Genomic DNA, 19,793 nt, shown 5'->3' with positions numbered 1-19,793 from the left:
AATTTTATAGTGTATGAACTTAAAATTATTTATTATGAATAACAAATAAAAAATTTGACCAATAACAAACAACCTGTTCCAAATTAGGGCGGGGGGTTCAGTCAACAAGCTTGTTGGGTGGCCTTTAAAAGTTACATAAAAAATGTATTCAATTCATTATTTTCCTCAACATTCTACAAACTATACCCCATAATGACAATGTGAAAGAAGTCTGTTTGAAATATTTGCAAATGTATTAAAAATAAAAAACAAAAAATCACATGTACATAAGTATTCACAGCCTTTGCCATAACACTCAAAATTGAGCTCAGGTGTTTCCTGTTTCCACTGATCATCCTTGAGATGTTTCTACAACTTGATTGGAGTCCACCTGTGGTAAATTCAGTTGATTGGACATGATTTGGAAAGGCACACACCTGTCTATATAAGGTCCCACAGTTAACAGTGCATGTCAGAGAAATTATGCAGGTGTTATATAGAATTCACAAAGTAGGGTATGAGGTGGGGTTTCTGTGGGTTCCGGCGCACATGGGTGTGGAGGGTAATGAGGAGGCAGATGAAGTGGCAAAGAAGGCGGTGCAGGAGGAAAGAGTTCAAATCAAGTTACAGTATGGGTCACCAGATTACACAGAAATAATAAATAGGTCAGTAAAAGAAATGTGGCAAAAATCATGGGGAAATGAAAGGAAAGGGAGGGCATACTATTCAGTACAAAGAATTGTAGAGAAAGGAAAATGTGCATTTAGAAGTAAGAGAAGAGAAGCAGTAGTCTTATCCAGATTGAGGTTTGGGCATTGTGGGCTGAGGAGTGGGCTGAGGAGTGGGCTGGCCCTGATTGGTAAACATCCTGATGGAAAATGTGAATGTGGAGACAAGGAAACGGTGAAGCATGTATTAGTTCATTGTAGAAAGTTCTCTCGTCAATGGAGGAAATTGTTCAGAGACCTGAGAGCAATTGGAGAAACTATATTTAGCCTACTTAATTTGGATAGTTGGAACAAAATGAAGAAACTGATCGAGTACCTACATGAAACTGGATTATACAAAAGGATATAGGCAATCACCATTAATACGTGAATAACGAACAGTGGAGGGCAGCAATACACCATAGATGCGTCTAGTCTGCCGGAAACAACAAGAAGAAGAAGAAGTGCATGTTAGAGCACAAGCCATGAAGTCCAAGGAATTGTCTGTAGACCTCTGAGACAGGATTGTATTGAGGCACAGATCTGGGGAAGGGTAAAGAAAGCTTTCTGCAGCATTGAAGGTCCCAATGAGCACAGTGGGCTCCATCATCTGTAAATGGAAAAAGTTTGGAACCACCAGGACTCTTCCTAGAGCTGGCCGCCTGGACAAACTGAGCGATCGGGGAGAAGGACCTTAGTCAGGGAGGTGACCAAGATCCCAATGGTCACTCTGACAGAGCTCCAGCATTTCTCTGTGGAGAGAGGAGAACCTTTCCAGAAGAACATCTCTGCAGCACTCCACCAATCAGGCCTGTATGGTAGAGTGGCCAGACGGAAGCCACTCCTCAGTAAAAGGCACATGACAGCCCGCCTGGAGTTTGCCAAAAGGCACCTGAAGGACTCTCAGACCATGAGGAATAATAGATTGTACTCTTTGGCCTGAATGGCAAGCGTCATGTCTGGAGGAAACCAGGCACCGCTCATCACCTGGCCAATCCCATCCCTACAGTGAAGCATGGTGGTGGCAGGAACTGGGAGACTAGTCAGGATCGAGGGAAAGATGAATGCAGCAATGTACAGAGACATCCTTGATGAAAACCTGCTCCAGAGCACACTGGACCTCAGATTGGGTTGAAGGTTCATCTTTCAACAGGACAACGACCCTAAGCACACAGCCAAGATAACAAAGGAGTGGCAACGGGACAACTCTGTGAATGTTCTTGAGTGGCCCAGCCAGAGCTTGAGAGGTCCTGCAAAGAAGAATGGGAGAAACTGCCCAAAAATAGGTTTGCCAAGCTTGTAGCATCATACACAAAAACACTTGAGGTTGTAATTGGTGCCAAAGTTCTTTCACATTGTCATTATGGGGTATTGTTGTAGAATGTTGAGGAAAATAATGAATTTAATCCATTTTGGAATAACGCTGTAACATAACAAAATGTGGAAAAAAGTGAAGCACTGTAGCTGGCAGGATGATATACCGTCCAGTGGTGGAAAAAGTACTCAAATTCCATACTTAAGTAAAAGTACAGATACCAAAAAATATATATTACTTAAGTAGCACTTTTACTTTTAAGTAAAAAGTACCTAGTTTTAAAAGTACCGTATTTCTTGGATAATAAATATATATTTTTTATAATCTGCAAGGTCCTGTTGTTACTTTTAAGACAATGAATTGAGACTCAGACAGGTAATATTGGATATTATACATAAAAGATTCATAAAGATGGATTGGGACTGGTCATTTTATTCAGAATATAAGATATAGTTCGTGGAACTGAACTTCAACAGAATATAGTTTGTTGAAAGAACAGTAATCATTTTATTGTGTACAAATGTAATATATTTACTTATTCTTTCTCAGAGCAATGTTGAGTTGAAGCTACCCTTTAAACAAGCAGTTAGCTACACTGCAAGCTATTAATGATTAGGCCTAACTACATTGAAGCATTATGGTTTATGAGAGCCTTATGTATGTGAATCGTACAAATGAACAGATTAAAATGAATCAGAATTTAAGGATTCATATGAGAGAGCTGATTAGAGAGCCATTTCTTCTTCTTAAATAGTGTGCATATAAAGTGGTCATTTGGGTAAACACGTCTTGAAAATGTAAAAATTCCAGACTGTAGAGTGGAGGAGGGTTGGGGCCAAGCTGGAACACTGCACGCCTGGTCCCCAATCAGCCTGATGGGGGCGCGTGAGGGATAAAGGTGGCCAGTGACGACGGTCCGATAGAGAGAGAGAATGACAGGCAGCTGCTCTGCGTGTTTATGTTTGTGTGTTTTTCATTCAGTTTATTATTAAAACTATTATTTATATTTCAAGTCGGTTCTCGCCTCCTCCTTTCCATTGAACTGCTTTACATTGGTGCCGAAACCCGGGAAGGAGGGGGGATGCCCGTTGCGGAGTCCTCGACACTGCCATTGCCATCCCCGGGTGACTGAGTAGCTCGACCGCCCGGACACGGAAAACGGCCGCAGTCCGCGAGGGGAGGAGGGAAGCGACTCCCAACCGCCTTGAGCGGTAAGACCATTGCCTGGAGTGGAGGAGTCCGCATGGGTCACCGAGAACGCATAGGGACATTCTGTCTGCTGGGGGTCGGTCTGACTCCGGTCCGCCCGGGGAGGAGTGGCTGCCATCTGCCTTAGAGAGTGGAGGAGTGATCGGGGACCACGTGCCGACGCATCAGAGAACTAGTGAGTGAGTTTTTTTTCATCTCTCTCCCATTCTGTTGCTCCGTGTTGGCCTTTATCCCTCACCTATTTTGTTTTGTTGCTGTTTTTACCCTCCCTATCAAAGTCGAGCAAGGCGGGGATGACCCAGAGAGGAGGGGGTGTACGTCATGCTGGGGGCTCCCCAGCCTGAGGCAATGCCGGGAGGAGTGTAGAGCGGGGCTGGACTGGAACAATGCACGCCCGGTTGCCATTCAGCCTGATGGGTGCATGCAAGGGATGAAGGCAGCCGGTGATAACTGTTCGAGAGAGAGATTGACTGGCATATTTCAAGCTGATTCTTGCCACAGAGCAGATGGCCAAGAACCGGGACAATCCTGGACTGGTGGTAACTCAACACGAGCACTCTTTACAGCACAACTGGAAGTCAAACTGTGCACGGGTACCAAATTGAGTCATTACTTAGTGCTATAAGTCCTGTAGAAAGAACCAAAATTTTCAGACACCTGGTCTGAGAGCTTCAGCTATAAATAATCGCAGCTACAGTATATTATAGTCTAATTAATCATTCATTTACTTTCATTACTTAATTACCTCTGAAATATTCAGGGATATCCAGAAAAGATCCAGGGCCACAGCCCCCTCAGCCCAGGTCTAGCGATGGCCATAAATATATGGATTATTTGAATTATGAATGAAGCAAAATCATGTGGTAAAAAACATTTACTGTCATTCCACAATACCTTAGACGATTCCTCCATGGTTTCTCTTTTCCTCGTATTCTGTGGTGTATATACTGCGATAAATATATTTTGATGGTCAGGTTTGTACACCGTTTGGGTAAATTGCATCTTACCTGTGCGTTTGGAAGCTCGTTCAGGTTTAATTAAAGGTGTGTTCACACGTGGCAGGTTTGGTTTGATTAAAACGAACTCTTGTGCGATTGCTCTGTTAGTGTGGTTCATTTGAACAAGTGTGAACGCTGCCACACGAACCTTGGTGCGCACCAAACAAGAGGACTGAGACCGCCTGAAAAGTGGGTCTCGGTCCGCTTCCATTGAATTCTGGTGCGGTTCGATTGATATATGGACGTAACATGGACCAAAAACAGGAAATAATTGACCTAATATTGACCTCAAGCATACCTGGTTCTTCGCATCATAGGAGCTATATTGCCCAAATATAGTTCGGTACAGGCGTCGGAACCGCCAACACCCATCCTTGCAGCATATCTTCGTTTGTGTGTGCAATGGAGGAATTCATAGTGCCGTTTCCTTTACACATTTTATTAACTATTTGTTTGTTCTCAGCTGGTAAAAATACCATCATATATACATATAGAAATATAAAAAGCGCATTTCGCCCATCATCCAGCATGGTTTCGGATATTAGGCAAGTTCCATCAAAAAATATACGTCATATAAGAGATTTTCCTGATGCCTTTGGTTTTGTATCGTTAGGTTTGATGTTAAAAATGCCAGTGTGAATGCTAAGCGAACCAGGACTAAATGTATAATTTTCTTTTTTTGGTCTGGACCAGGAGGACCAAGAGAACCAAACTACAATGTGAACACACACTAAGTTTCAGAACGAAATTTACACCTGCTCCTGACCACATGTAAATCGTGTGTAAGACTTTCGATAGTCATGAAGTCATGAGAAAAATTGCTAATAATTAAATGAGTGAAATTAAACTTAAAAAATAAACCATACCCTATACTTATTTAGAAATGTTTCTATGCTGCTTGCATTTATTTATTAAAAGTATAGTTTTTCAGCAGAAGTGATTTATTGTTCTCGAAAAAATTAATGCCCTCTAACATGACTAGTTGGACAGATGTTTATTTGATATGAGCTCTATAATTTAGGTATCATCATTTTGTTTAGGTATCGGTAAATCACAATCAGTTCATATAACTTATAGTCAATGCTAATGATGTCAAACCTATAAATAAATGCATCGCGGGCAGGTGCAAAAGCCATCAACATCATCAAAGCCATCGTATAGCTTGGAAATCTGTAAAATATCATATACAGTGGCAAGAAAAATTATGTGAACCCTTTGGAATTAGCTGGTCATAAAATGTGATCTCATCAAGTATAGACAAACACAATGTGCTTAAGCTTACAGCACACAAGCAATTATAATCTTTCATGTCTTTACTGAACACATTCCTTTAAACATTCACAGTGCTGTGGAAAAAGTAAGTGAACCCTTGGATTTAATAACTGGTCGATCTTCCTTTGGCAGCAATAACCTCAATCAAGCCTTTCTGGTAGATGCGGATCAGACCTGCACAACGTTCAGGAGTTTGGGATCATTCTTCCTCACAGAACTGCTTCAGCTCAGCCATATTCTTACGATGCCTGGTGTCTTTCTTGAGGTCATTTCACAGCATCTCTATTGGGTTATGGTCTGGACTCTGACTGGGACACTCCAAAAGGTGGATTTTAATTCATTCTGTAGTAGATTTACTTCAGTGTTTAGGGTAATTGTCCTGCTGCATCACCCAACTTCTGCTGATCTTCAGCTGGAACACTGCCACCCTGACATTAACCTGTAGGATATCTTGATAAACTTGAGAATAAATTTTTCCCTTGATTATGGCAAGCGGTCCAGACACCAGAAGCAGCAAAACAGCCCCAAATCATGATGCTTCCTCCACCGTAATTATGTTTTCATGTTGGTATGCGGTGCCCTTTTTATGCCATACGTAGAGTTGCATGTTCTTCCTAATAAATTCAACCTTCGTTTTATCAGTCCACAAAATTTAGTAGCGTTGTGGAGTGTCAAGATGATCACTGTCAAACTTCAGGTGTGCAGAAATGTTTTTGTTGGAAAGTCGCTGCTTCCTTGGACACCATACCCGTTTAATGTTTTCTGCACTTTTTCACTCTCAAATGTAAAAGCTTACCATTCACACATATGGTGGACTAAATGCAAAAAATTGGTCTCATTTTTCAGAGAAACCACCCAAATAAAAAAAAGACTCAAATTATTCATGAATAATATTGTATGTGTTTATAATCATATGATAAACAATAATGTTGTAGAAAAAAATTTAATAATAATTTTGTTCTAAATTTGTAAACATGTAATTCTGGTTCTGTTCACTTAACCTCACATTGAAAAGTATCTTTTTATTCCACTTGAAGGCAGAAAGCACTAGACTTTTTTTCTCTCTATCACATTCCATCACAATGTACAGATCTGAAATGTAGGGGGCGCTCTAGCGCATTTGAGCCTTCACAGATGTGCTCGTTCATAGACATTCAGTCTAATTTTAAGTTCAAGCACCACCTTCATTATTTAATTGAATATATCGGCCTCTGAGTGGACTATAAGATCAATTTAGGGTCATTAGAAAGCTTTGTGATGATATATAATTTATCATCAAATGTCGAAAACATATGTTCAGATTATTTTATTAGCATTCTTTTCCTTCTGGATGGCATATTTTGTACTGGACATCTAAGATATAACATTGGATTATTCAGCCAAACAAGTTCACATACAAGTAAACAATTGCTAATTTCTTTTGAGAACTTCATAAAAGTAAAAGCACAAAGTTTTAGTAATCGGAGCATTGAAGAGGCGTTTGTATTTGATGGCTTTCCTCATATGAGTTTTGTTTTTTGTTATGTTTTTGTTACCCACACAAATATACATCCATGCATTAGCCTACACCACAGATATAGGGTGTTGGGCGCCCATGGCCCATCGATGCGCAAGGTGAATGAAGGCTATCCCATCTGGTCCAAACCAACAGAAGGTCTACTGTGGCACAAGTCACAGAATATTTTATTGATGGTTACGGGAGGGATGTGTCACAACACTCAGTGCATCGCAGCCTGCTGCTTATGGGGCTGCGTAGCTGCAGACCGGTCAGAGTGCCCATGATTACCCCATCCACCGTCGAAAGCACCTACAATGGGCACATGAGCATCGGAACAGGACCTTGAAGCAGCAGAAGAAGGTCACCTGATCTGTTGAGTCAATTTATCTTTTACTTAGCATGGACAGCTGTGTACGTGTGCGCTGTTTACCTGGGGAAGTGATGGCACCAGGATGCACTGTGGGGAAACCACAAGCCGGTGGAGGGAGTGTGATGCTCTGGGCAATGTTCTGCTGTGAAACCATGGCAATTTGACACATGCCACCAACCTAAACATCGTTGCAGACCAAGAACACCCCTACATGGCAATGGTATTCCCTGATGGCCGTGGCCTCTTTCAGCAGGATAATGCACCATGCCACACTGCACAGATTGTTCAGGAATGGTTCAATGTGTTGCCCTGGCCACCAAATTCCCCAGATCTCAATCCGATTGAGCATCTGTGGGATGTGCTGGACCAACAAGTCCAATCCATGGCCGCTCCACCTCGCCACTTATAGGACTTGAAGGATCTGCTGCTAATGTCTTGGTGTCAGATACCACAGGACACCTTCAGGGGTCTGGTAGAGTCCATGCATCGGTGGGTTGGCACTGTTGTGGTGGCATGCGGAGGACCAACAGCATATTGGGCAGGTGGTCATAAGGTTCTACCGTATTTTTCAAAGTACTTAAACTACTAATTTGGCACTGCTCCGATCCAGTCGTGACATTAAGTAACAAGAGGGTCTGTAGCAAAAAGTATTTATTAGTCTAAAAATGTACAAAGTAATTCATTTCTGTGTTAAAACCCCCTATTCCTTATGAAAACAACTCAGTTGCATTCCAGAGACTGCGGATAGGGATCTCTCAGCCTACTGGCTGCGGAGTTTGTGCATTGGGGCTCTGCAAATGGTCACAACGTGAGTACAGTGGGGGTTAAAGGTGTTCTGCTGATTGGTCAGTATACATGTATCGGGTCTGGTTCTAAAGTAAAAAAGAGAAGTAAAACTTGCAACAGTTGGAAATACTGAAGTACAAATAAAAACAAGCTAAGTACAGTAACATAGTATTTTACTTAGAGTCTTTTTGAACTTTGAAGAGTACAGTTTGAAAGGCTCGACCGTGTGTGAGGCGATCCGGAACACAGAAACACAAAGTATACCCAAGCCTATAAACGATGCTGCAATTTTGGGAGAAATTCCTTCTTTGGGTTTATCTGAATATCAAACTATTTCCTTGACATCGTTGGACCTGAAGATGATTCTTGCTCACTGCGACTACTTGGGCAATTGCTTTTAACATGTTGCTGTAGATGACCTGATCGGTTGAAACCTTTTCCACATGAAGAGCAGTGGTATGGTTTCTCTCCAGTATGAATTCTCTCATGTGCTTTCATGTTTTGTGACAGAGTGAAACTCTTTCCACAGTGTGAGCACTTGTAAGGTTTCTCTCCAGTGTGGATTCTCTCATGTTTTTTCAGGTGCTCTGGCCGAGTGAAAGTCTTTCCACAGTACGAGCACATAAAAGGTTTCTCTCCAGTATGGATCCTTTGGTGCTCTTTCAAGTGAGCGGCTGTAGTGCAGGTCCTCCCACACTCAGAGCACATATGAGCCCCAGAACCACTGTGTATTTTCTGGTGGTCTTTCAAATAGGACAGACATGCAAAACTCTTTCCACAAAAAGAACACTTGTAAGGCTTCTCATCTGTGTGAGTTTTCAGATGTTTTTGCAGGCCTGAATTCAAAACAAATGTTTTATCACATTTATCGCATTTAAATGGTCTTTCTCCAGAGTGGCAGAGGAGATGATATGCGAGACTACGTTCACATACGAAACCTTTTCCACACAGTTGGCACGTGTAAGGCGTCTTTGTGTGAATCCTTGTGTGCAGATGAAAGTGTTTTTTACGTTTGAAACCTTCTCCGCACTGTTGGCAGTCGTAAGTCTTTTTTAATGTGTGAATTCTTGAGTGCATATTAAGGTGATCTTTACGTTTGAAACCTTTTCCACACTGTTGGCACGTATAAGGCTTCTCACCAGTGTGAACTCTTGTGTGCAAAGTAAGATGTTCTTTACGCGTGAAGCTCTTTTCACACAGATGGCACATGTGAGGCTTCTCTCCACTATGAATCCTCATGTGCTTATTAAGGTTTCGTTTGTCTTTGAAACCTTTTCCACACTGCTGGCACATGTGAGGCCTCTCTCCAGTGTGAAATCTAATGTGCACATTAAGTTGTCTTTCATTTGTGAAACATTTTCCACACTGAGAGCAACTCAAAGATTTTTCTCCAGTTGTGAAATCATGATGTATTTCCTCCACTTCATTCAGCTCTTGACGTTCCTCTTTCACTTCCATCAGCTCTACAAGGAAAACAATAAATTGATGAATGTAAAAAAACGTACAAATATTCGTGCACGTTCAATTCATCGATCATAAAATGATCAAGACATTTATGGTGTTTGAGTAATAGGTCATTAATGTACCACGTGTATTTACTGACACAAATTCCCCCATTGTGCAATAATCATGTGCAATACCCAACCTGCTCCATTTATATTTATTTAACATATCCTGCCTCTTCTGCATGTTACATTCCCTTGAACATTTGAACTTTATTTTTTATTGATTTTAACTACAAATTCAATTGTGCAAAAAAACAAAAAGTGCAATTAAAATGTGTGTTGTTCAACTTTTCAACAGTTGTGAAGGGCAACATCTCTTTGGCAACAAACCTACTTCATCTGTGCATTCTCTCCATCATGGGCAACCGGTCGGGTATGTCATAGTCTGGGCAAATATCCCTTATTGTGGGTTGTTGTTAAATTTGTTTTATTCCCTCCTAGGGCTGGGGGATATACAAGAAATTCGTTCACAATATTTTTATTTAAAAAAAAAATATATATATATATATATATATATATATATATATATATATATATATATATATATATATATATATATATACACTGGCATTCAAAAGATTGGAATAATGTACAGATTTTGTTCTTATGGAAAGAAATTGGTACTTTTATTCACCAAAGTGTCACTCAATTTTAAACTACTTCAAAGAATTCTCATCAAAAAAAATCCTCCACATGCAGCAATAACAGCTTTGCAGATACTTGTTATTCTAGCGGTCAGTTTGTCCAGATACTCAGGTGATCTTTCACCCCACACTTCCTGTAGCACTTGACCTTTCACCCCACACTTCCTGTAGCACTTGCCATAGATGTGACTGTCTTGTCGGGCACTTCTCACGCACCTTACAGTCTAACTGATCCCACAAAAGCTCAATGGGGTTTAGATCCGTAACACTCTTTTCCAATTATCTTTTGTCCAATGTCTGTGTTTCTTTGCTCACTCGAAACTTTTCTTTTTGATTTTCTGTTTCAAAAGTGGCTTTTTCTTAGCAAGTTCTTCCCATAAGGCCTCCTGAGTCTTCTCTTTACTGTTGTGCATGAAACTGGTGTTGAGCGGGTAGAATTCAATGAAGCTGTCAGCGGAGGACATGTGAGGCGTCTATTTCTCAAACTAGAGACTCTGATGTACTTATCCTCTTGTTTAGTTGCACATCTGGTCTTCCACATCTCTTTCTGTCCTTGTTAGAGACAGTTGTGCTTTGTCTCTGAAGACTGTAGTTACACCTTTGTATGAAATCTTCAGTTTTTTGTCAATTTCAAGCATTATATCGCCTTCATTCCTCAAAACAATGATTGACTGATGAGTTTCTAGAGAAAGCTGTTTCTTTTTTTGTGCCATTTTTGACCTAATATTGACCTTAAGACATGCCAGTCTATTGCATACTGTGGCAACTCAAGAACAAATACAAAGACAATGTTCAGCTTCATTTAATGACACAAATATCTTTCAGCTGTGTTTGATATAATGGCAAGTGATGTTCTAGTATCAAATTATCAATTTAGCATCATTACTCAAGAATAAGGTGTTGGAGTGATGCTGTTGTCTAGATTTGATCAAAAATGACTTTTTTCAAATAGTGATGGTGCTGTTTTACATCAGTAATGTCCTGAATATACTTCGTGATCAGCTGAATGCCACTTTGGTGAATTGAAGTACCAATTTCCTTCACAAACAGCAAAACCTGTACATTATTCCAAACTTCTGGCCAATATCCAATTACAGTTACCCACCATGCACTGTATATTCAGTACCTGCAATTAAACGTGTTCTGTCAATGTGCATACTTTGATGCCTGTGTAATTTGATAAGTTGGCAAAGAGCCTCTGGCTTTCATTGCGTTACTTAGGTTCATGTATCATAGGTCACAAACTCTTCATTAGGCAACTATTCTTTTTTAAGGCTATTCTTGTATTAATTGAAGTTTCATTCATAATGTTTCCACCGGTATCAAATTTCACACCAGTGTTTTTCCTTGTACCGAGTAAAACCGGTAACACCGTGGCAACCCTACCTTGCATATTTTCATTTACATTTATGCATTTGGCAGATGCTTTTATCCAAAGTGACTTACAGTGCACTTATTACAGGGACAATCCTCCCGGAGCAACCTGGAGTTAAGTGTCTTACTCAAGGACACAATGGTGGTGGCTGTGGGGATCAAACCAGCAACCTTCTGATTATTTTTTGTCTTGTTGTTTATATACCGAATGTATATACACTCACCTAAAGGATTATTAGGAACACCTGTTCAATTTCTCATTAATGCAATTATCTAATCAACCAATCACATGGCAGTTGCTTCAATGCATTTAGGGGTGTGGTCCTGGTCAAGACAATCTCCTGAACTCCAAACTGAATGTCAGAATGGGAAAGAAAGGTGATTTAAGCAATTTTGAGCGTGGCATGGTTGTTGGTGCCAGACGGGCTGGTCTGAGTATTTCACAATCTGCTCAGTTACTGGGATTTTCAAGCACAACCATTTCTAGGGTTTACAAAGAATGGTGTGAAAAGGAAAAACATCCAGTATGCGGCAGTCCTGTGGGCTGAAAATGCCTTGTTGATTCTAGAGGTCAGAGGAGAATGGGCCGACTGATTCAAGCTGATAGAAGAGCAACTTTGCCTGAAATAACCACTCGCTACAACCGAGGTATGCAGCAAAGCATTTGTGAAGCCACAACACGCACAACCTTGAGGCGGATGGGCTACAACAGCAGAAGACCCCACCGGTACCACTCATCTCCACTACAAATAGGAAAAAGAGGCTACAATTTGCAAGAGCTCACCAAAATTGGACAGTTGAAGACTGGAAAAATGTTGCCTGGTCTGATGAGTCTCGATTTCTGTTGAGACATTCAGATGGTAGAGTCAGAATTTGACGTAAACAGAATGAGAACATGGATCCATCATGCCTTGTTACCACTGTGCAGGCTGGTGGTGGTGGTGTAATGGTGTGGGGGATGTTTTCTTGGCACACTTTAGGCCCCTTAGTGCCAATTGGGCTTCGTTTAAATACCACGGCCTACCTGAGCATTGTTTCTGACCATGTCCATCCCTTTATGGCCACCATGTACCCATCCTCTGATGGCTACTTCCAGCAGGATAATGCACCATGTCACAAAGCTCGAATCATTTCAAATTGGTTTCTTGAACATGACAATGAGTTCACTGTACTAAAATGGCCCCCACTGTCACCAGATCTCAACCCAATAGAGCATCTTTGAGATGTGGTGGAACGGGAGCTTCGTGCCCTGGATGTGCATCCCACAAATCTCCATCAACTGCAAGATGCTATCCTATCAATATGGGCCAACATTTCTAAAGAGTGCTTTCAGCACCTTGTTGAATCAATGCCACGTAGAATTAAGGCAGTTCTGAAGGCGAAAGGGGGACAAACACAGTATTAGTATGGTGTTCCTAATAATCCTTTAGGTGAGTGTATTTATACACTTATTTATTTATTATTTTCTTGTTGTATTGTTTGTGAACTGGAAGCTTCATTGTGATTCTTATTCAAACGCATACTTAGCATTAATAACTAAAAGTATATTTCAGGCTGACTGATGCATGTGGACGAATTCCATCGTCATGTTTGTTCCAGCTGGATAAAAACACGTAAAACAACAGAAAGAAACATACCTGAAGGAATAAAATCATCATCATCATCATCACTCTGTACTTCTTCTGTTGTGGTTTCTTCGTAATCATCGTCACTCTGTTGTTCCTCTTTGAATTCATCGTCATCTTCATCACTCTGTTGGTCCTCTACTTTAATTTCTTCACTCATCTTCATCAGCTTCACTGAACACATCTTCACTGGTATCTGCATCATCTGTTGTCCAGCGTGGATCACATTCATCTGCTCTCTCATGATGAACATCTAAACACAAAAACATCCAAGCTAACAGTTATATTTTGATGATGTAACCAGACCGGACTATTTTGGTCACAACGGTGATGACGCAAATTTATGAATATCATATTGTGGCGAGCAGATTTACACACATTGTAATGTCTTTTGACATCCAAAAAGAAAAGTCTTTCAGACGTATACAAAATTTAAAAAAAGTCAATACTGATGCCGCACCAACTGCAAAAAAGAGTAAGTTGCATTTAGTAAGATTTACCCTGTGGCTGTCATGTTTAACCTGCATCCTTGCAGGTCCAGGAGCAGTGCGGGGAGGGTACCGGCTGAATTAGATGTGCCGCCTGGGACGACATCATGCGTAGTGGCTGACGGGCTAGGATGCCAGGTCATCCTTCCCCTCAAGCCATAGCCTGAGAAGACCATAGAAGCTGCCACCCCTCGATCCCCACATCTTGGACCATTTCTTTGGACAAGCACTCATCCTACACAGAGCCCCGTTTCACCACAAGGATGCCAGGACACATTAATTCCCATTATTGAACATTTTAATTTGTTTGTTATAATAAAACACCTCTCTGAGGACTGACGCCACACAGTTGCAGCGTTTCCACTATCAGTCCAAATGAGGGCGTGCTAGTGCATGCCAGGGCCAGTTGCGTTTCCACTGTCACTTCCAGGGCTTCATCATGCCTCCACAGGCCTTTGTCAGGGCCAACGGCCAATAGCCTTTGTCCCACCGATTACCTTTGGGCCAAACAAGGCCAACAGGGGATTGAGATGGGGTCGATGTCAAAGGTGGAGTTTCACCAACCTTGTCAGGTTTTGTAGCCAGCACACAATGGTACAGGTTCAGGAAAAATAAAATACTAATTGTGGGCACAGTACAAATCCGTTAAAATGGACAAAGCAAAGAAAGAAATTTCCATGGTTTGAAATAATGGACAGTGTGCTGGGCATGATGTGTGACATTGGCACCAGGGTGTCATATTAAGGGCGTGTTTTAGGGCAATGTTGCGGGGCTATTGGCTCAATGGTGGGAATGCAGATCGATTTTGGCCTCGGGGCTCAAGGTCCGAGGCTATTGGCCCTGACTGGCCAGTTGATAGCCCTGGCTCGCTCTGGCCCAATAGTGGAAATGCTGCTATTGTATCTGTCTATTGCTCACCCTGCCACAGTAATATATATATAGGCAAAAACATTTCACCGAATGTGATCAAAATGCATCATGACATTTTAAAATTGTGGGCATAAACATGTGGGTCAAAAACACAAGTGTTTGTGAAAGTGATGGAAGTGACTCCATGCTTGCAAACAAAAACTGAGAACAGGCTTATCTGAGATGCCAAACACCTCACCTTGAAAGTAGACTGCAGTCAAGGGGAAGAATAATAAAAAAGAAACTCTGAGGTCAGACAATTTGGGTTCTGCTCTGCTTAGTTTGACATCAGCCAAAATAAAGGTTTTTAAAATCATCACCTTTACTAAAATGTACCATTATTTTACAGCAGTAACTGTGGTATTTTGACAAATATGTTGCCATATAATATGCTAATCTATTAGACTTAATTACAATTTTGGCAGCTGTATTAAAAGTTTCTAAATGTTTTAAGGCTACTATTTAAAAAAATGTTCAGCAAAATAAATATTTTCATAAATGTATTTGAATGCATGAATGTTGCATTTATATAGCCCTTTTCTGGTGCTACACTCAAAGTGCATTACACAGTGAACAGGTGACTTTCCTCAACAGCCACCAGTGTGAAGTATCCACCTGGATGATGCGACAGCGGCCATATTGCACCAGAACGCCCACCACACACCAACTGTTAGTGGAAAGCAGACAGTGGACTGATACAGCCAATTAATGGATGAGTTTTTAGGAGGCCATGATAGACAAGGTCCAATGGGTGGAATTTGGCCAGGACACTAGAATTACACCCCCTACTCTTTACGATAAGTGCCATGGGATTTTAAGTGACCACTGAGAGTCAGGACCTCAGTTTAATGTCTCATCCGAAAGATGGTACAGTTATTTAATTAAATATGTATATAACATATTTATACATTATTTCACTATGGGAGTCCTGAAGGCAGTTTAATTGTTCATGTAGTAAATAACCTGAAGGTAAAAACTGTTCTTGTGCCTGGATGTCCTGACGCTCAGTGCTCTGTGGTGTCGGACAGAGGGCAACAGTTCAAAGAGGGAGTGGGCAGAGTTTGTGGGGTCCAGAGTGATGAGGCAGATGACCGTGGTGTTGTCTGCATACTTCAGGAGCTTGACAGAAGGGTCCTTTGCAGTGCACTCATTCGATAATTCCTGAAGGTCCAGATTTTAAAACCCTTTAAGTACTTGCACTTATATTTACAGTGCAATGCCATAAGCTAAGGTTTCCCAAACGGGGGTTCGTAAACCCCTGGGGGGTTTATGAGGGTAACTCCAAGAGATTTGTGAGACAGTGTAGAGATTGCATACAAAAATACACTGCCTGGATTTTGCATACTCTACTATTTTGTTGGACCGCATTTAGCATTGATTGCGGTGTGCATTCATTGTGGCATTGTTTTGGCAAACTTATGCAATGTCACAACTTTTATTGCCATCCAGATTTGCATAAAGTTTTGGTCAAAATCTTGTATTGATGACAGGAGAGTCAAACCACTCCATAAAGTCTTCTCCAGCACATCCTAAAGACTTTCATTGAGTTTAAGGTCAGGACCCTGTGGTGGCCAATTCATGTGTGAAAATGATTCTTCATGCTCCCTGCACTCTTTCACAATTTGAGCCCGATGAATCTTGGCATTGTCCTCCTGGAATATGCCTGTGCCGTCAGGGAAGAAAAAAATCCATTGATGGGAAAACCTGGTCATCCATTTTTTGAGCTGTGCAAATTCTGCCGTAAAATTCCTCAATCTATCTCATATGAATAGTGTAACACACACAAACAAAAGCCAAAAAAGGGTCATTACAGACCCTAGGTATGTAAAGTTGAAGTCAGAAGTGTACATACACCTTAGCAAAATACATTTAAACTCAGTTTTTCATAATTCCTGACATTTAATCATAGAAAACATTCCCTGTATTAGATCAGTTAGGACACTATTTTAAGAATGTGAAATGTCAGAATAAAAGTAGCGAGAATTATTTATTTCAGCTTTTATTCCTTTCATCACATTCCCAGTGGGTCAGAAGTTCACATACACTTTGTTAGTATTTGATAGCATTCCCTTTACATTGTTTAACTTGTGTCAAATGTTTTGGGTATCCCTCCACAAGCTTCTCACAATAAGTTGCTGGAATTTTGTCCCATTCCTCCTGACAGAACTGGAGTAACTGGAGTAAGGTCAGGGATTTGTGATGACCGCTCCAATCCCTTGACTTTGTTGTCATTAAGCCATTTTGCCACAACTTTGGAGGTATGCTTGGGGTCATTGTCCATTTGGAAGATCCATTTGTGACCAAGCTTTAACTTCCTGTCTGATGTCTTGAGATGTTGCTTCAATATATCCACATAATTGTCCTTCCTCGTGATGTCATCTATTTTGTAAAGTGCACCAGTGCCTTCCTGCAGCAAAGCACCCCCCTTCTGATGCTGCCACCCCCATGCTTCACTGTTGGGATGGTGTTCTTTGGCTTGCAAGCCTCACCCTTTTTCCTGCAAACATAACGATGATCATTATGACCAAACTGTTCAATTTTTGTTTCATCAGACCAGAGGACATTTCTCCAAAAAGATCTTTGTCCCCATGTGCACTTGCAAACTGTAGTCTGGCATTTTTATGGTGGTTTTGGAGCAGTAACTTCTTCCTGGCTGAGCAGCCTTTCAGGTTATGTCGATATAGGACTCGTTTTGCTGTGGATCTAGATACTCGTCCACCTGTTTCCTCCAGCATCTTCACAAGGTCCTTTGCTGTTGTTCTGGGGTTGATTTGCACTTTTCGCACCAAATTACGTTCATCTCTAGGAGACAGAATGCATCTCCTTCCTGAGTGGTATGATGACTGTGTGGTCACATGGTGTTTATACTTGTGTAATATTGTTTGTATAGATGAACGTGGCACCTTCAGGCATTTGGAAATTACTCCAAAGGATGAACCAGACTTGTGGAGGTCCACAAATTATTTTCTGAGGTCTTGGCTGATTTCTTTTGATTTTCACATGATGTCAAGCAAAGAGACACTGAGTCTGAGGGTCAGCCTTAAAATACATCCACAGGTACACCTTCTATCAGAAGTTAATTGGCTAATTATCTAAAGGCTTGACACCATTTTCTGGAATTTTCCAAGCTGCATAAAGGAACAGTCAACTTAGTGTATGTAAACTTCTGACTTATTGGAATTATGATATAGTCAATTTAAAGTGAAACAACCTGTCTGTAAACAATTGTTGGAAAAATTACTCGTGTCACGCACATAGTATATGTTCTAAATGACTTGTGACTTAAAATCTTAGTTTTAATGACTTCAACCTCAGTATGTAAATTTCTGACTTCAACTGTAAGTGTTTTTTTTTGCACACGGAGACTAAATTAATAAACAATTTACTACAGTGTTTAGAAACTATCAGTGATTATTGTTTAGTTTAGTATAGATTCATTGTGTTGAAGTGTCCAATTTAAAGTGAATATAAAGGAACTACATAAATTTACATCAGGCCACCTCGCACAAATTAACCGAACAATGTATTTAATTAGTCAAGTCATTTTTATTTCTATTGCACTTTTCACAGCACACATAGTTTCAAAGCAGCGTTACAGAACATTATACTGTAACAAAAAATTTAAGTTCCCATCTAGCTAAAGCAAAATTATAAAGGGGAAAAGTTAAAAAACACAAAACATTACGACTCCATTGTGAAATGTAGCATTAGCAAACCACTGTGAAAAACGACAAAAAGTAGATTTATAACGCTTACCTTAGCGTCAGTCCACTGGAAATCGACCGTTATAAATTGAGGTGCATGCGCAGTCCTCCGATTATCTGCGCGCGGTGCTCTAGTCCGTTAACTGGTTGTCACAACGTTGTCATGAAATATTGTCACTAAATGCCTTCATTAAACACATTTACAATACGCCGCTGGATTTAAAGCGCTCATATAGGAAATTAACCATGATACTATAATATGTCTCTTTGTTTCTCCTGAAATAGAAGATTTTAAAGAGTCCCTCACAAATCAATCGACGTGCGTCGACAATAAGCTGTTTGCACGGTCATTTAAACGCCAAAGAGAGAAAAACAACATGTATAGAAAAATATAAATCTCACAAATACTGTAAAACACATTAAAAACGTACAGAACTGAGCACTCGAACTGAGAGTTCTTCTGGTGTTTTCTGGAGGTTTGCGAAACAACTTCTGGCGCTTTCCCGCCACTTACTGGACTGGAGTGTGGATGAGTTTGCGGGGGAAAAGGACTTACATCTGATTAATCAGCCCTGTTGTCTTACTTTAAATACATGATATACTTTAAACTGTTTGACAGCATTATACAGGGACATCTGAAGTGATCGGATTTCATTCCCATTGAAATAAATATTTCTAGAATATGAAATCTCTCTTTCATACAACACACGTTAGCAACCACATTTAAAGGGATAGTTCACCCCAAAATAAAATTTCTCTCATTTTTTACTCACCCTCATGTTGTTTCAAACATGTGTGGCGTCCTTCTGTGGAACACAAAACACACATTTGTATCATTGCTGCACATTTCCATAAAATTAGTTCCAATCCAAAATGACAAAAGCAGCGTAAACGTTAATTTATTATTCACGAAATGGACCACAAAAATTAAACGGACTGCTATGACGTCTTGTAAAATGTTCCTCACACAAAGCTGGTAAAAAAATATAATTTTTGGAACCGCTTTACAATAGGGTTGTATTTGTAAACATTACACAGATACGTTGCTTCAACAATAACGTGTTAAAATAAATATGTTCTACTCAGAAACGTATTTATAACATTTTTATTAACGTGCACAACATCAAATACAAAATAAAAGTGAAGTGAGATCCTTGAACTGCTTTGGCTTAAAATAAATCAATAAAATTAAGATTTTAATTTCTACCAACTGAAACGATCACGTACAGAACTGAGATTGTGGGAAATATGACCTTGCATTTGAATAAAGTAACATTTATTATAGGGCCATTTAATTAGTTTTTATTATGAATTCATAGAGATTTGCTTGATGTTTGTAGTAAATATATATATATATATATGAGTAAATGCAACACATTTTTAGTGTTTACCTACAATAGTTATCATGAA

The 19,793-nt window shown here is 40.3% G+C and overlaps 1 protein-coding gene across 3 annotated transcripts; it reads right to left on the bottom strand.

The window, feature by feature from the left end:
* Positions 1 to 6,389: 6,389 nt before the first annotated feature.
* On the bottom strand, positions 6,390 to 18,849 carry LOC127618596 (zinc finger protein 436-like). 3 transcript variants are annotated; one of them, XM_052091159.1, is made up of 5 exons: positions 18,436 to 18,849; positions 15,643 to 16,342; positions 13,783 to 14,005; positions 13,295 to 13,535; positions 6,390 to 9,597 (listed from the first exon to the last, which is right to left on the bottom strand). In XM_052091159.1, exons 3-5 carry the CDS (start codon positions 13,807 to 13,809, stop codon positions 8,465 to 8,467), a joined length of 1,401 nt encoding a protein of 466 aa, XP_051947119.1. In that variant the 5' UTR covers positions 13,810 to 14,005; positions 15,643 to 16,342; positions 18,436 to 18,849; the 3' UTR covers positions 6,390 to 8,464. The 3 variants fall into 3 exon arrangements, with proteins under 3 accessions (XP_051947119.1, XP_051947118.1, XP_051947120.1); XM_052091158.1 differs by having other exon boundaries at positions 13,783 to 16,342; XM_052091160.1 differs by lacking the exons at positions 13,783 to 14,005; positions 15,643 to 16,342.
* Between the last annotated feature and the right edge of the window lie 944 nt (positions 18,850 to 19,793).

This window comes from Xyrauchen texanus, chromosome 25, assembly GCF_025860055.1.
Source record: "Xyrauchen texanus isolate HMW12.3.18 chromosome 25, RBS_HiC_50CHRs, whole genome shotgun sequence".
In the NCBI taxonomy this organism is placed as follows: domain Eukaryota; kingdom Metazoa; phylum Chordata; class Actinopteri; order Cypriniformes; family Catostomidae; genus Xyrauchen; species Xyrauchen texanus.
Note: the sequence above shows the minus strand (reverse complement) of the source record. Positions and strands in the feature narration are given on the sequence as shown.